This window comes from Octopus bimaculoides, chromosome 17, assembly GCF_001194135.2.
Source record: "Octopus bimaculoides isolate UCB-OBI-ISO-001 chromosome 17, ASM119413v2, whole genome shotgun sequence".
Classification (NCBI taxonomy): Eukaryota; Metazoa; Mollusca; class Cephalopoda; order Octopoda; family Octopodidae; genus Octopus; species Octopus bimaculoides.
The window spans coordinates 5719846-5738496 of record NC_068997.1 but is presented as its reverse complement, the minus strand read 5'-3'; the positions used below and the strand labels follow the sequence as shown (position 1 = coordinate 5738496).

General features: G+C 37.4%; 2 protein-coding genes across 2 annotated transcripts in view; one reads left to right on the top strand and one right to left on the bottom strand.

Annotated features, from left to right (window-relative positions):
• Positions 1 to 4004: 4004 nt before the first annotated feature.
• On the bottom strand, positions 4005 to 11420 carry LOC106868965 (pleiotropic regulator 1). The gene is made up of 2 exons (XM_014914440.2): positions 10446 to 11420; positions 4005 to 4602 (listed from the first exon to the last, which is right to left on the bottom strand). The coding sequence occupies exons 1-2, from the start codon at positions 11394 to 11396 to the stop codon at positions 4090 to 4092; spliced, it is 1464 nt and encodes a 487-aa protein (XP_014769926.2). The 5' UTR covers positions 11397 to 11420; the 3' UTR covers positions 4005 to 4089.
• A 6599-nt stretch (positions 11421 to 18019) lies between these two features.
• The window catches only part of LOC106868964 (phosphatidylinositol 3-kinase catalytic subunit type 3), a 77725-nt gene continuing 77093 nt past the window's right edge, over positions 18020 to 18651 (top strand). The window contains exon 1 of the mRNA XM_014914439.2: positions 18020 to 18266. Coding sequence (XP_014769925.1) covers positions 18196 to 18266 — 71 coding nt within the window. The 5' untranslated portion in view covers positions 18020 to 18195. The remainder of the gene's footprint in view (positions 18267 to 18651) is intronic.

The window sequence follows — 18651 nt, the reverse complement described above, 5'->3', positions numbered from 1 at the left end:
GAGAGAGAAAGAGAGAGAGAGAGAGAAAGAGAGAGAGAGAGAGAAAGAGAGAGAGAGAGAGAAAGAGAGAGTGAAGGGGTGTGCTGTCATGTATACACACATACATCAATACATATGCATACATCTGTTTTATATGTACATGTGCATGTGTGTGAGAGAGTGAACGTGTGTGTTCTGATTTATGTGTAAGTGGAACTCTCTCTAACACACACACACATCCATTTCATATACATGTTCATACATCTTTCACTTTAAGACAAGAGTAAATAAATAAAAAAAATTTTACGGAAATTATCAAAAAAAAAACAGCTGATCCGGATGACAGTTCTGAGAGTCATAATGAAAGATCACTCCAAGAGAATACTATTACAAATTTTTTTTTAGTGCATTCAACATATCTCAGCTTCAAAGATTTGGCTGCTATTTCTAGCATGCCCTGCCGCCACATAACAGCTATTTGTGATAAAGGACCCAAAATATCTGTTATGTGGTAGCAGGGCATGCAAGGAATAGCAGCCAAATCTTTCCTTTTCCAGGGAAAGGAGCCGTTTACATGTGATATTGATATCCTGTTCATTGAAAGCATGCGAAATAACCTGGAAAAGAAAAAAAAAACCCACAAAACAAAACTCTGTTGCTGGGAAACTGACTTTCCAGGTGACCCAACAGGTCATGGGTAGTCTAGTATATTATATATGTATATGTATATATATATATATATATATATATATATATATATGTATATGTATATATATATTGCTGTATCTAGGGAGAGTCATTATGCTAATATCATATATATCTTTTACCTTTTGACTATTTCAGTCATTAGACTCTGGCCATGCTAGGGGGACTGCCTTGAAGAATCTAGTTGAACAAATCAGCCAGTAGTTATTGTTTTTTGTAAAGCCTGGTACTTATTCTATCAGTGTCTGCTGAACCATGTTACAGGAATGTAAACACACCAACACCAACTGTCTAGCAGTGGTGGGGGACAAACACTATATATATATACACACTCACACACACATATATATATATACACATACACACGCATTATTACCATCATCATCATTTAACGTTCATTTCTCCATGTTGACATTGCTAGGACAGTTTGACAGCAAGTGACTAGCCAGAAGATTGCATCAAACCCTACTGTGTTTTGATATGGATTTCTGTGGTTAGATGCTCTGCCTAATGCCAACCACTTTAAAGAGAGTACTGGGTGCTTTTTATGTGGCACCAGCAGCAGTAAAGTGACCAAATAACTTGTAGGACAAGAGCCCTCAACTAGGGAGAGAGGTACTGACATACAGATGAAACTTGCCGAGGTAGATTTTCTAAAGCTGAACGGTCTTCTCAATGCCAGACTTCACTTGTGACCAAGTAAGATATTATTACCCCTAGTGCATTGAACAACTCAACAGTTCAATGGCCAGGCATGTTTTTGTCAAAGATTGTTTTTAATCAGCATGAAAACAATAAACAAGACACAAACATATACATATAAAGTATGGTTGTGTAGTTAAGAAGTGTCTCCTAACCACATGGTTTCAGGTTCAGTCCCATTGCATGGCACCTTGGGTAAGTATCTTCTACTATGACCCCAAGTTGACTAAAGGCCTTGTGAGTGAATTTAGTAGATAGAAACTGTGTAGAAGCCTACTGTATCAATGTGTCATCATCATCATTGTTTAATGTCCTATGTTCCATGCTGGCATGTGTTGGACAGTGTTTATAAATAAATGTATGTACGTGTGTATGTGTGTGTGCATATCTATGTTTGACGTCACATGACAGTTATAGACAAGTGTCATTATCATGCAAGCAATGTTGTTCATGAAATACATGTCGGCCTTGGTGAAAAATTACAATATTATCCAGCTTGGAAACAAGTGACAGTTGATAACAAGGACATCCAGCTACAGAAAATCTACCTCAACAAATTATGTCTGGCCCATACAGGTATGGAAAAGTGGATGTTAAAACAATGATGATAATGATAATATACATACAGACATATATATATATATATAATTATGTGTATTTCTTCTATCTTAATGAATAAAAATTCTTCTGATAGAATAAATGGGTTAATAGAAACCAATGTAGCAAAGAACACAAAATAACTGTGGTTTAGTTCCTGTTTTTAAGGCAGGAACTCCTTGAAATTTTGGGTATTTGAGTATATTTAAGAATTCTTATATATATATATATATATATATATACATACACTTTAACTAGTTTCAGTTTGAAAGCTGTGGCTATGACATGTCCATTACGCTGGTGACACATAATAGGCACCTTGTATACTCTGTAAAGTGGTTGATGTTAGGAACAGCATCCAGCCAGAGAAACCAAATCAAAAGAGATGACTGGAGCCTGGTGCAGCTTACCAGCTTCAGTCAAACTGTCTAATCCATGCCAGCATGGAAAACAGACACTAAGTAATGATTGTGATGATACATACATACATACACACACACATATCTGTATATTCTAGCAGAGATACGTGGCATTGCTTGGGATTAAAATGGCATAGTATTTTATTATTTTACTTGTTTCAGTCATTTGACTGCAGCCATGTTGGAGCACCGCCTTTAGTCGAGCAAATCATCCCCAGGATTTATTCTTTGAAAGCCTCGTACTTATTCTATCAGTCTCTTTTGCCAAACCACGAAGTTACAGGGATGTAAATACACCAACATCAGTTGTAAAGTGATGGTGAGGGTACAAACACAGACACACACACACCCAGCTTATTCCCCAGACCTTTCTCCTACCAACTACCACTTTTTCAAGTACCTTGATGATTTCCTGCGAGAGGAGTTCAAAAATCAAACCAATGCTGAAAGTGCATTCAGAGAGTTCATCAGTTCCAGAACACCAAATTTTTATGTTAACGGAATAAACAAACTTGTAACTCATTGGCAAAAATGTGTTGATTGTAATGGTACTTACTTTGATGAATAAAATTTCTGCATTGTTGAAATATATTGTGATGAATTTCATGTTAGAAAACGTTGCTTACTTTTTACTAAGCCTGATATATACATATATATATATATATATATATAAAAACAAATAGTAAAAGAGTATATGCATATATACGTACAGGTATGTGCATACCGACATCCACCTGTATGTATAGGTGCATATCTGAGTACAGGACATTGCAAACAAAACAGAGACGAGAAAACACACAAGCCACATAGAGAACATTCTACTTCATCAGCTACCTCCGTTTTAACACCGGCGTTTTGAAACTCATTCAATTTAAGTGAACATTTGATTTTATTTAAACTCTGTTAAAATCCCCTTGTTTTATATATATTTGTACCTTTGATAAACAAAAAATTGTTGAAACTAGTTTGGTATGTATGTGAATAAATCTATTTAAAAACAACTACACACTTTTCAAATTCAGGTGCATTTTCAAACCCCCCAAACAAATCTTCCTATATATTCTCCATATATATATAAACACACACATATTTACATACAGAGAGACACACACAACATGGGCAGATTAAGCCTACCCTGATCTTCAGCCCTAAGCATGTATTTATTTTATATTGACGCCTGAGATTTGAAACAAAGTCAATTCCAGCAAGGCTTGAACTCTGAACTCTTAGACTTAGGTCTGTTATGGACACTAGAACTCATGAGGCTGGAGCTTAACCCTATTCCCATAGCATATAAAAGACTGAGATTACAACATTAATCCCTGAACAGGATGATGGTCCACTGAAGGGTTAACTTCCCAGCTATAGCTGGAAGTCATTTACAGCTGAAATAAATAAAGCAATGTGAAATGATGTGTATTGCTCACAAACACAATGCACCATCCAGTTCAGGAATCAAAACCACATCACAATCATGAGTGCAACACTCTAACCACTAGCCCATGCACCTTCACACTAATGGGAAGAAAATAGATGCTGTAATGCATTTTGGTCTGCTACGATTTCTACAGACTACCATTCAATGACAACAAAGCAATATAATCCAGTTTGAAATGATTTATAAAATATTTTATGAATATAAAAATGTAAGATGAATATGATCAACTGAAAATGGCAAAAACTAAGACTAATATCGCTTTCTTTTAAGAATGTCAGGTCGCCAGTTAATGGGGTGAGTTTCTTCAGATGCCTTCTCATCTTCTTTGTAAATTTTTATACTTTTGTCAGCTTCCCCAGTAATTAACCGACTTCCACTATGATCAAAGGTGCAGGCAAAGATACCAGCTTCTGAATCAATAGAGCCTGGCTGCACAGCAGCTTGGATCCTCTGGAAGTTATAGCCTGTCTTCCAATCCCAGAAATACATTGTGCCGTTATCAGCACCAGACACCAGAACATTGTCAGAGTTCATGCCAAGAGTGTTGATGATGGCATTGTGTCCAGTCAAGTTCTGGATAAAGTTGCCATCTGGAAACTTCCACTGCTTGATGTTGTCAGGGGAACCGGATGTAAAAGAATACTTGGTTGGATGAAGGACTAATGATCGAATGCTTTTCTTGTGATTGGTAAGTGTAGCACGGGTACGTCCAGCTGCCAGGTCCCAAAGACGAATTGTACAATCATGACTACCAGTAATTACCTGCGGAGATAAACAGAAAGAAAAATAAATGTAAAAAAAAATACAACTTTATAAGATTGCCATATTTCAGACTGCCAACTTCTTTTTTAGAGTTGGTCAATTTTCAAAAAATATTTACATATCTAATTTAAACATGCTTTAATTTATTTGGACTCTGTACAGCAAATGTTCTATTACCAATTAGCAACCTCTTCTTTAGAGATGTGCATTTTCTTAAATATTTATATCTATAACATGTTTCTGAACACCCGGTGTCTTATTTTTGAATGTCAGATATTAAATTGACTAAAGTTGTAATGTAGATGTAAATATTAGAAAAGAGAAAGAAAATTTGATATGAGATTTATCAGTACCAGAAAATAATAATTTCATAAACAAACTCCAATAACCATTCAGATAAACCTGTACATACCAAGCTGTATCTCCGCTCCTCTCTCTTTGACATATCACCACCAACTCCCCCAGTTTATGGTACTATGCAGCTGCCGTACTCTTTTGTGAGCAATATCGCACATATTACATCCCACACCCTCCAAAACAGTCTTGACCAACCCCAATCTATTTCCATTCCTCATCATCCCTATTCACCCCATTTCAACCAATTACCTCCTTTCTGTGCCTTCAGCCACTGCCCTTTTTGCCCTCTGCTACACTCCATCCTGCACCTCTCTTATCAGCTATCATTTTCTATATCTCCCCATATCTACCATCTAAACTCATGAGATTACATAGCAAAAAACCTGAGGTTAAAATAATGTATGGTTCAATTTTTATAGCTCTTTAAAGTTGGTCAATTTAAGGAAATTTACGTTTTTTTTTTTGTTTTTTTTTTTAGTATCATAAGACTGAACATATTTTCTTTCACAAAAAAGACTTTTAGCCTCTGTTTGAATTTACTTAGAAGTAATTTTTATTGTATTTCAGTCAAGCTACAGCCTAGAGTGCATAGGCCAACATAAATTGGAGAAATTTGAGAAAATAAGGGATGCATGAAAAATATCTAAATTTCTGGTAAAACTCCATCAAACTTGATAATTTTTGTTAAAAATGACAGATTTTGATACATTAAGGACTAACATATTTGACATCCTCAACATTTTAGGAAAACTGTGGGGAGAAAATCAGTTCAAAGGGGTTAAAAGGCCATACAGAAAGTATAATTCCAATTTGGTTAACAAACATCAAAACCAGCCAAAATTGGCTAAAATTGGTAGTTATTGACCCCCAAAGTGATTAAACATGTATAAAAACAGGAAACATAAAATAGAGTCAGAACCTAATAAATTTCTTGAAATATTTGATTTTAGATGCACTTTTTTTAATATTTAGCCTATTTTATGGGGTAAAAATCTGATTAGGAAGGTTAAATTCCAACTTAGAGGATTTTGCCTTGCTTACACCAAAATTGAAGAAGGGCCAAAATACAAGATAACAAAAATAGAATATTTCCAACAAATCCTTAGATTGAAACTTTACCATAGTATACCCTTCCTGCAAAAGGAGAAAATACAATGAAACTCCCTCTCTATGATTCACAAAAAAAATCAGAATCATTTGCACTAAATTGTGAAAATTGATCACTTATTATTCACCACAAATATTGAAACAACAATGTCAAACAATAAATATGCATAACAAGGACCAGTCAGCAATATAGTGATTTGATTCTTGATTGCCCTTCTGTCAAAGCAGACACCTTCTTATATTTTGAAAAACGAGCTGTGTGACTAACTTCACCACAAACAGAACAACTTGGGCTGAGACATTTCAAAGCAATTGTTGTATGCAACATGATAGACATTCTTCTGAAGATGTAATGGATGTTATCCTTGATTGATAGCTCGTGAGATCTTGCAGATAATCATTTTTAACTGCAATACACCAAAAAGACAATCTTGGTCAATATGCTCTGATTTGGTTATTTGGACCCAGACCCCATAAACAAAGAAAAAACAAATAATTTTGGTTCCAGCTGATAGCCCTTAAACTGTGGTTCAAACGAGCCGTCAACCACTATCAGGTGATTATTCTAACCAGAGATATGATTTTTTCCCCTGAATTAACAAATCTGGGCACAATGTGGACCGTGTGCCAGGCAAAAGGTTAGAGCATGATAGAGGGACAGAGATAGCTGTCTTAACATAGAGGAGATACTTCGCTACCCTAGTTAGGACAAAGAAGGAAAGGAGAGAGTTAGCGAGAAGGCGAGACAGACAGAGTGAGAGAGAGGGGGGACCTAACCACAGGGAGCAGTGGATGGGGATAGAAAGAGATGTTCCATAGGAGCGTGAGGGGGTCTGCTTCAACATGGTGTTTATGGTTGGATGCCCCTCCTAATGCAAACCACTTTACAGAGTGGACAGCATACTTTTTACATGGTACCAGCACTGGCAAGTTTCCTTTGGCATGGTTTCTATGGCTGGATGCCCTTCCTATCACCAACCACTTTACAGAGTGGAGTGGATGCTTTTTACATGACACTAGCACCAGTGAGGTCACCAAGTAGCTTGCAAAACAAAGATCCTTTGAGAGAGGAGTGGTATTGAAGGAGGTAGCTTTGTGCCAGGCGATGAAATGTTAGTCTACAACAGAGGGAAAGAAACAGGTGTTTTGCTGCAATGGATATACATGGTTACCCCAGTCAGAAGGAGAGAGCGAATGAGTGAGAATAAAAGAGAATGAGAGAGAGAGAGCAAAAGAGAGAGATGGTGGCAATGTGCCGTGGCATACTCTCAAAGTATGAAGATGAGAATATAAATGGGATGGTACAGGACTGCTCAGGATGCATAAGTAGGGAGTTCATGTGGATGCAGGCAGGGAGGATATGATTAGAGAGGGAAAGATAAGCATAGTGCATGAAGATCTAGTAAAGCCAATTTCTTAACTGAACTGAGGTGGTGCAAAATAAAGTGTTCTGACCAGATACTCAATAAAATGCTAGTTTTAGATTTGAAATTAGCACCTACTCAGCAGATAATACTCTACTTTATTTACTGAGCCATCTTACATCCACCAAAAGTAGAATGGGAGGGTGTAACTAAAGTATTGGTAACTGTGAGGAACCAAAATTAATATGGGAGAAGTGTAAGTAATCCTTCTGATACCAGCCTATTTGAGACCACCCAAGTTCTATGATAAGAATTTCTTGTTTTAAGGTGATCTAAATTGAAACCTTCCATCAAATTTTCATTTTTCACTCCAAATGCTAGCTTAATAACAGCCAAATCAATGTTGCATTAGAACACACAAATATTGTGATATATACTAAGAGAAATAACTCTCATATAGTTATTTGGTGCACAAAAGTACATCATAGCTATCACCAGCAACAATCACCACTACTTCTGCTGCCAGGACTTATCAAATCACATGATTTCAGCCTCAGTTTTTAATCAAGTTATTTTACAAAATTCTTCCTTATTTTCATGATTAACTGAAACAAAGATGGTATATTTTAAAAGAGATATGAATGGTAACAAAAGAGCAGGTTGACATGAAGCGTTGGTAACAATGTGGTAAGTATGGGGGGGAAGTTGTCATCCCCTGGGTGAAGTGCAAAAAATTTGTAATCTGTAATTACAAGGAGTTAGTTTCCATCCAACCACACATATTTTACAATGCAGATGTCATTCTCTCCACCTGTTATAATAAATGGTAAATGGTTTCACTCTAGAGGCAGTATACATGTGTACAGGACTGTTGTGATCTCACATAATTCTATTGTTAACGAAGGGAAAGAGATGGGTAGGCATATGTTCCATCACTGAATAAGGGGTTTTGAATAAGACAGGTAGGCCTGTAGATTGCTGCCACTGAACCCTCTACAACCTCAGAAACATCATCATCATCATTATCATTTAACATCTACCTTTCCATGCTGCATAAGTCCGTCAGAATTTTGAGGCATATTTTCTGCCACCAACCCTCACTTGTTCCCAGGCAAGGCAATATTTTCCTATGGTCAGACAATTTTCATGGAAGACTGGAAATGAACAGCATCACTTGAATGACATATGTATCATGTGATGTTGAGAAAACAGTACACACATAACTTGCTTGCTTTGTTTCATGCTCTTGCTTGATGGGGACATCCTAGGTGGTCCCAGAGACGTAATCAGGCATAGAGCCAACCAGGTTCACCAGTGCTTCCCATCATTGGCAGCGCCTCTGCATCCTCCAAGATGACATTGAACCACTGGAGATCTTCCCTAATCATGTCCAGCCATCAGAAAATTTAATTCTTTACATTTTTATAAACTCCACATACCCTTTTCTAGTAAACTTTTGCTTTTACATGCCTCCAGACCCTAATCAAATTAATGTTTCTTTTATTCTGTTCTTGGTGTTACACAAGAAAAAATGAGAGACAAGCAAATGAGTGAGCCCACGTGTACTCACTGGAACTGCTTCACATAACTGCTAAATATCTCTCAAATCATACTGTTAGCAGTTTAAAACAGGAGGCATTAGATAATGTAGTTCTAGATATAGAGTGTCTGAATAAAAGAGACATAACTACAGTTTAGTGCATCACCACTCTCTAGTCTGACTTTTGTTTCCTTATAATTTTCTGAAAAATGTATATTTTTAAAGGAAATTTTGCAGATAGGTCATTGAGGGTATAAATTACAATCATCTTTTACTTGTTTCAGCCACTAGACTGCACCCATGCCGGGGCACCACCTTGAAGAATTTTTTAATCAAACGAGTCACCCCCTAGTACTTATTTTTTTTTAGGACTGGTACTTATTCTATCAGTCTCTTTTGCCAAACTACTACGTTACAGGGATGTAAACATATCATCACTGGTTGTCAAGCAGTGGTGGGGAACAAACACAAAAACTCACAGCAGACTCATTGCATTTTCCATCTACAAAATCCAAGGCTATGGTAGAATAGACACTTGCATAAGGTGCCACACAGTGGGACTGAACCAGAAACATGTTGTTGGGAAGCAAGCTTCTTACCACACAGCCATGCATTTATATATTTTTTTTATTTACTTTTTTTTTTTTGAGGAGTTTCAGATCATTATCACCCATTTAATCCTGTTACCACTAATTTCCATAACTTTAGCATTTTTCACTTCCCCTCTTAGATCTCTGTGTTTGAAATATCAATATCAACACTTTGGTAAACGTATTTCTGCAGAATTTCATCTTAGACTATGTATTTTAGAGAATTATGACAAAGCAAAGTCGGAGAGAGGGCACTGAACTGCAATTATTGCCGCCAAAAAATATGATGATAATAGATCTGCCGGATCAGGGTGGACATGAGAATGGAATGGAAAGAGTTGAGGTGCTTTAAAAACAGCATAAGAAAACAGGGCAGCAAAACTAGTGATGTTTGAAAAGAAAACTGTCATGCTACATCGTCTCTCATTGTTCATTGAGGGGACAGTAAAAAATACAAGGGGACGTTTAAGTGAAAGAGAATACAAACATTTAAAAAAATCGTTTACTGTGGTTGTTGTTTAACCGTAGATCAAAACTGATTCAGAAGACCTATGGGCATAACTACAGGGTTTTACCCCCCAGACTTTGGGAGGTCATAACTTTCAGAAAAATGTTATGCCGACCTATGAACGATCCCACATTATATAGTATGCGTTTCCCTTTTCGGGACAGTAAGAAGTGGGTTTGGAAAGACTTAGGTGTTATATGTGTAAAACAACTTCCTCTAAACGAATATGAAAAAAAAATTGCGCGCTTGCGGACGGGGGTGGGAGAGAGGTCTCGGAAAGTTCACATCGTGAATGTTCCGAGTCGTCTCACCAAAGCCAAAAACAAAACGTTGACTAAATGTTTGTATAAAATAGAAGCGCCACCAATTTAGTTTACCTGTGGTTCGGCTGCTTGACATTTGACGACAGCTACAGTGTTCGTATGTCCAGTCATGGTATGGACACACGCCTTTGTCCGCATGTCCCACACACGAGCCGTAGCATCACGTCCGCACGACAACAAAACATCGATTGTAGGGTGAATGTCCAAACCGTAGACAGCACTCAAATGTCCGTGATAGTGACGAATCACTTTGTTGTACTCCAGATCCCAACACTTCACCAGTTTATCCTCGCCGCAAGAGAAGAGATAAGGATTGCGAGGACTGACGCACACACCACGCACGGAACTGATGTGTCCCGTCAGTGACAACTTTAGAGTGCCACTGGCCAAGTCCCAAATCTTTATGACGCGGTCACCACCGCCCGTAACAAACCATTCATTTTTGGGTTCCACGGATATACAACGGACCCAGCCTAAATGGCCAGATATCACTCTATACAACTTCCAAGGAGGGTGCCATTCCGGTTTGGGCATGGTAGGTGCTTTACGGGGAATTAATGTTTGGTTCAAGCCAGTTAGCATTTTTGAATTCTGGTCCGAACTTTTAGAGTCATAAGTAGCCAATTGCATCGAGTTTGACACAGGTGTGGATACAACTGATCCATCGGATAGCACGGTTTTTCGGAACTCTATCTGATTTTGGTCCCCATCTTGATCGCTGGAATTGGCCGAGTTGGAACCTCCGATGTGTTCTGCAAGCTTTTTCGAGTGCGGTAGATCGGGTCGCGGCATATCTTTTACCATGCTGTATTCGCTGCGTAATTTTATATTGGCCCATAGTTTCTCGCATTTTTCATCGATAGTGGGTATAAAATTCTGGTCAGACAGGAACATGTCATGGGTGCGTTTTAGTGAGCGAAACACCAAAGTGTGCACCGAATGTTTCAAGACATCATCTATACCGGTGGCCATTTTGATGTAGAAACGGAAGTAGAATGATGTCATTGGTCCTAATGAACCACAATAACAATCAGAGTTACCTTTCTTGGTCTTTGTATCTTGTTCGCAAGATTCTTTATATGACTGAGAGCGAATTACACACACACACATACACACACACACACACACACACATATATACACGGTGAGTTTTTTTTCAGTAATTTTTTCGGATTTCTATGTTTTCGATATAGGAGAATACGATTTTGCCCCAAAATCATGTATTCAAAATTTTAATTTTCCCCCACCTCACTCCAATTTCTTAATTTTTAACTTTTTTCGAATTTTTTTTTTAATCCACGTAGAAAAATAGAGAGATTACGAATCTGGGAAATTTTTCTTTAACTTTTAATCTTTCTTTAAGAAACACTCAATGCCCTTTCCAGCCATCACCTATCCCGCTTTCAAAAAAATATAAACTCAGAATATTTCACTTTCTATTGATGTTTCACGCATGCATAAAATTCTACTGAAATAGCAGACGTCAAAAATATCAGACCACCACCAGAAATCCCGACATGCTAGAAACAACAGCTAAACGACATTATTTCTTGGAAGAAAACTTCCCAGCTTTCAAAAAAACTAAAACGAAAATGTTTGGAGGTGACGGGTGAAGGCTGGGGATGGGGATTTGAGTGTTTCTTTTAGAAATTTTTTTTTAATTCTTGAAGATTCATAATCTTTATTTTTCTACGTGGATTAAAAAAAATTTCGAAAAATGTTAAAAATTAAAAATTTGGGGTGGGGAGGGTTTATTAACATTTTGGAAACGTGTTTTGGGGGTAAAATCCTTATCTCCTATATCAAAACCAGGAACCCAAAGAAATTTGGGAAAAAAATAAGGTTGGGGTGATAAAGTTTCTAAATACACTCATCATAAATATGAATTACAAAATAAAAAATGGTCATTTCAACTGAGGTTGAACTGTATTCGCTTATATCGTCAGCATAGAGATCAAAATAAATTTTTGAAAAAACAAAAGACACCAAGAATGGGTGGTGTACACATACTTTACCTTCACCTGAGTTCAAATCACACGTAGTCAATAAAATAAGTACTAATGATATAGATATTTTATTTACCCCTAACAAATCCCATGGTCCTTTATAGAAATTTTGTACTATCTTACTTGTTTATTTTTTTAAAAATAATTGATGAAATGTTTTAGAAAGTAAATCTCGTTGGTATTATTAAGAGATAAACAACATGTTCAAAGATTTTACATCCCAATTATAATTAATGATAGATACAAGGCAGCTTAATTTTTGAAGTTTAAATCTCACTGAGGACTTTGAATTTCATAATGTCACAAGATATTTGCCTTGTTGCATGTAAATTAGTGATAACACCTCGCAAACAATTAATAGTAACAAAATATTTGCCATATTGGTCTTCAATTTAAAACACAGAAAAGTTTATACACTAGAAGAACAATACTGTAGTTATTACAAAATATTTGTTTATGGGGGCTCTGTGAATACGCTGTCATCACAACAGGAGAAAATATCTCTAAGGGTTCATGACTGCAAAATTGTAACTGCTGTCTACTCGGTTGAATAAAGAGTCATTAGTCATTGCAGCAAAGTGAGAAACTTCAAAGAGCTTCTACCTCTGTTGACAACCAATGGTCTCTCTTGCTCTCTCTCTCTCACTCTCCCTCTCTTTCTCCCCCTCTCTCTCTGAGTGTAAGGAAGATTGTATGATGCTTGTGTACAAACTGCATACTACATGGTAGTGAGATGTGGGCCATGAACAAAGTGGATACACAAAGACTAGAGAGAAACTGGTATGCTCCACTGGATGTGCAATGTCAGTGTACATGTGTGACAGAGCACCAGTGTATTGAGAGAAAAGTTAGGCATCAGAGGGATTATATGCAGTGTGCTGGTTTGATCATGTGATACAGATGGATGAGGACAATTACATAAACAGCTGCCAATCATTTAAAGTGAAGGAAAGTTGTGGAAGAGGAAGACCGAGGAAGATATGGAACAAAGTATTGAAAGACAATGGCAAAATGCCAAGCATTATGAAGGAGAATACTGAGGACCAGGTATATGGCACATTGCTGTTCTTAAGTTGACCCACCCACCACAACAGAATTGATATCTTAAAACCAAAGTGCTATGTAAAAAGCATTGGTGCTGGTGCCACATAAAAAGCACTGGTACTGGGGCTACATAAAATGCACTGTTGATGGTGCCATGTAAAAAGTACCCATTACACTCTGTGGTTAGGAAAGGCATCCAGTTGTAGAAACCAAGCCAAAACAGACTGTGGAACTTGGTGCAGCCCTTGGTCTTGTCAGTTCCTGTCAAGCTATCCAGCCTATGCCAGCATAGAAAACAGGCTTTAAATGATGATGATGATAAGAATGTGGTTTTTCACAGCAGCAGTTCCCCACTATCTGAAGCAAGAGCTGGCAGAATTGTAGGCACATTGTTCAAAATGCTTGGTAGCATTTTGTTCATCCTTTGTTTTGAGTTCCAAGTCCACCAAAGTCAACCTTGCCTTTCATCCATTCAGGATAGATAAAATAATCAACAATTGTGCACTAGGATTGGTGTAATTGACTAACCTTCCTCAAAATTTCAGTATAGTATGTGCCTGTACTAGAAACGATTACTATTTATTATTTAAGGTGGCAACCTGGCAGAATTGTTAGCATACTGGATGAAATGCTTAGTGGTATTTCGCTCGCCATTATGTTCTGAGATTAAATTCTGCCGATGTCAACTTTACCTTTCATCCTTTTGGGATCGATAAATTGAGTACCAATGAAACACTGGGGTCGATATAATTGACTAACCCCCACCTCCAACCAAATTTCAGGCATTGTGCCTATAATAGAAATGATCATTATTATATTATTATTATTATTATTATTGTTCAGTAGTTTTATTTTTATAACGTGCTTTCACTTCACTACCGAGCGCAGCTCTGTGCACCTTGGGTATGTGCTGTGGTTTGCTGTGGTGCTCTTATGTTTACTGTATTATTATTATTATTATTATTATTATTATTATTATTATTTTAACTCAGGTTTTGTTGGAACTCCTGGAGTTTTACATGCATGGTAGGCTTGCTACCTGCAGCCTACAGTACCATGCTATCTGTTCTTTTCAACTATCTAATACTTTCCTGATGATTCTGGCAATGCCAAGGAGGCAGACTTTTGCAGCAAGTTTACTGGGCCCTATATTCTCATTACTTTTATATTCCTCTTGATGCCTTCTGATTCTGTCCCGAAGGATCCAGTAGTAATTCGCATTATCTTCACCTTCAGTTTTCACTGTCAAATATGTCATATCTAAGAGGGTTTTATATATATCTATTGTTTCGCCTTCCTTCTTAACTATTTGGGTATCAAAGGGGTAAGTAAAGTCAATTATAGAACATATGTTGTTTGCCTTATCCACCACCACTATGTACAGCCTGTTGTGCTCAAACACCTGGTCTGTTTGGATTGAGAAATCCCATAGGATTTTGCTGGTCTCCAACTCAGCCACTCTCTGTGCTTTGTGCTCATACCATGTCTTGCCTCTCTCTAAACCCCACTTTTCATAGTTTCCAATCACAACTTGATGATCCACCCTGACACCTCATCACCACTGTTTTTCTGTCTCTTTCCAGCTCCATCCTAGCCACTCCCACTCACTCATCCATAATGTGAGCAGCTGTGTAGCTCCCCTACAGCAAGAAACCTGTTCTGTTCAGGCTCCCTTCTCTCACACTTTAACTTCTCATCTCCTAGCATAAAGCCATCTCTATCTCTACTTTTACATCACTCAGCTAAAAAGGTTTTAATCTTACAGGTTTCATGGTGACCTCACTAGTCCTGGTATCATGAAAAAAAAAGTACCCAGTACATGCTGAAAAGCTGTTAGCGTTAGGAAGGGCATCCACTTGTAGAAACAGTGCCAAAGCAAATATTGGAACACAATGCAGTCTTCAGACGTATCAGATCCTGTCAAAAAGTTCAATGTATACCAGTAAAGAACATGGACATTAAATGATGATGATGATGATGATGATATGTAATCTATAAAAAAAAAGAAGATAAAACTCCTTCCAGAGTCATATAGACTCATAGGGCCAGTTTCCTGGTGTCTGTGGTGTATATATTCCCCGCTGGACAGGATGCCAATGGAATACTCATTTTTGCCAGCTAAGTCGACTGAAACAACATGAAATGAGGTATTTTGCTTAAGAACACAAAGCATTGCCCAGTCCAAGAATTGAAACCACAATCTTATGATCATGAGCTCAGTACCTTTTATGTAGATGTACTCTTATTTAGTACAAGTAGAAAGATATATTTTTCAATGCGTAAATACTGATAGAACAGCATGAATAGGATAAAATCCTTACAGAGCAGATGTGAGTTCGATTCTCATGGCTGGTTGCTAACAGATTTCACTGCTCTGTAAGGATTTTATCTGTTATATGCTGTTCAATCAGTATTTACACGTTGAAAATAATATCTTTCTACTTGTACTACAATACATTTCAGTGCTTCAAAAACAAACTTATGCTTGTTTACATATAACATAATTTACTTTTATTTAGGTTAATTTAAAAAATCAGAAACTATAGCAAAAACATGTACACAGTATATGGTGTACCTCACACTTCCATCCCAATTCTGACATGTAGATCTAGTTGTTATTAGTTCATTAGTTTATAAACTAATAGCTTGGTAATTAAGCACTTCTTTCTGATATTGTATCATGGAGACAGTCTTTATGAGTTTTTTAAATATAAATATATTTTGTTTATTGAGGGAAATTCATCCAGTTTTGCAAATTATTAATGGGGCACTAATTGATTTAACATCTCCTGTTTATTTATTTAGTAAAATTTTGATTGTTTATTAGCTTTACATTTAATTATTTAGTTGTAAGAAACTCCTCATCATTCTCATAACAGAGACACCTACAAAGGGTACGGAACCCAACCTTGGAGGTTTAAACACCTTCTCTGTATTATGAAGAAACTGAACTTCACAGGTTATGATATTTGGAGTGATGAAGGGAGGGATATGCAGTGATCTATATCTGGAAATTTCTGGTGGGACTACACTGAACTTTGGCATTGAAAACTATGTACATCATCAAATTGGGCACCATTGCATTTTTCTGCAATTTCTCTCTCTTCCTCTTCTCCTCTCTCTCTCTTTCTTTCTCTCTCCTTTTTTGTCCCTTTCTCCTACTCTCCCTCCTCTCTCTCTCTCAAGGTACCACAACAGCCCAGGTTTTAAAAGATAACACATCTTTCATATTCCTCAATAGTAAAAGGATTTTGATTTGAATTTCCAATCATGATTTTTCATCCATTCAATCAACTGATCTACCAAATTCATTGATTTGGCATGTAAGTGGCAGAGTATTCCACAGATACATGTAACCTCAATGTAATACTCAGGTGGATCAGTGTAACACAATCTGTGACATGGCTGGATTGCTTGATGGGCTTCCACACAATTTCCATCAATCCTATTTCACTCAAAATATATAGTCCTGACACTTGCCCAAGATATCACTGAGCAAAACTGAACCCTGGATTTCATGATCAGGAAGCAAACTTCTTAGCATTCTACCATATTACATAGGCTGCAGAGGGGCTAGCATGGGACTGCCAGTGATGGAGAGCACTGATGGACCTGGTCAGCTCTATTATGATGACGTCTCTGGGACATCTAACGGGGGATGAGCCCAGCCCCATCAAGCTTGAGCATGAAGCAGCAGCAGTAGCATACTGTGCCCACATTCTTTCTCAAAACGTTTAGTAAATACGAGGAGTAAATGTCAGCTCTTTCAAAAATGACTGGGATCACCTCTTATCCAACCTAGCCTGTTGCTGTCGATGTTGCTCTTCTGCTTCTAAACAGGAGACATTGATGACAACAGGAGACATTGAGCTCTCTCATTCAATAAATACTGAGGGAAATACTGAAATAGATGTCATGGCATAGGTGCAGATACGGCTGTGTGGTAAGAAGTTTGTTTCCCAACCACACGGTTCTGGGTTCACTCCCACTGTGTGACACCTCGGACGAGCTTCTTCTGCTACAGCCTTAAGCCAACCAAAGCCTTGTGAGTGGATTTGATTGACAAAGACTGAAAGAAGTTCATCGTATGGATGTGTGTTTGTGTGTGTGTCTCTTTGTATCTGTGTTTGTTTGTCCCCTCCCCACCTCTTGACAACTGGTGTTGGTATATTTACACCGCTGTAACTTAGCGGTTTAACAAAAGAGACGGATGGAATAATTACTAGGCTTAAAAAGTAAATAAGTACTGGGATTGATTAGTTCGCCTAAAATTCCTTACGGCAGTGCCCCAGCCTAGCCACAATCTAATGGCTGAAACAAGATCAAAGATGGCATTACTCTGTCATAATCACAACTGAAAGAGCGGAACAATCAAAGTCAATGGGTGCCTTCTTTCCATTTCTTTTTCAAAGAGGGCAAGAAATGAAAGTGAAGACTACCGAGAGAAGGAGCGAAAGAGAAAATAAGAAAAGGATGAAATGAAAGAGTGCACTATTGAAAGAGATAGAGAGAATACATTCCACAAGATTGAGTAATTTAAGGGGGAAGTTATCGATACAGTGACGACTGTTGCGATGTATAGTTATCTCAGTTATCTCCCCTGTCATGATGGCGACTCGCCAACAGACAAACACTTGGTGACAATCCGTTACTGACACTATGTGTTGCTGATTGTGAAGAGAAACATTAGAGGTTATCAAGTATCTTTCACCATCCATTCTGTACTAATTACCCTCTCCCTTATTTTCTTAAACCATGGCCGATGTTCCAGACAGGTTGTGTTATGTGTACAGTTGTGACCTGGACGTTAATATCGAGATAAAAATGTAAGTCCCTCTCCTCTGTTGCTCTTTCTCTCACTATTTGTCTTTCATTCTTCAGTTAAACACGTCTCCTTCATTTTTATCTTATGGTTCTTGTTTTTCACTTTATCTGTATTTCTGTCTTTATATTATTTTCTGTAAAATCATATCTCTTGTCTCTTTCTGTATGTGATTCACCATTTCTGTACTAATGTGGCTACTCCCTCTATCTGTGTATGCGTATAATTATACACGCACATATATTTATGTAAATAATATTTGTATGTATACACATATATATGCATATGAGTGAGGGTATGCATTCGTGTGTGTGTGTGTGTATAAATACTTAACATCAAACTGAAGGATTACTAAATCCTTTTTAGTAGAGTACCTGTTTATTAAACTC

What these genes read in the sequence shown, in the direction of transcription:
- LOC106868965 (XM_014914440.2), bottom strand. Translation starts at nt 11,396, where the DNA reads ATGACATCATTCTACTTCCGTTTCTACATCAAAATGGCCACCGGTATA. An exon ending in GTCAAGCAGCCGAACCACAG is followed by an intron (nt 4,603 to 10,445) that starts GTAAACTAAATT and finishes TTATCTCCGCAG; the next exon opens with GTAATTACTGGTAGTCATGA.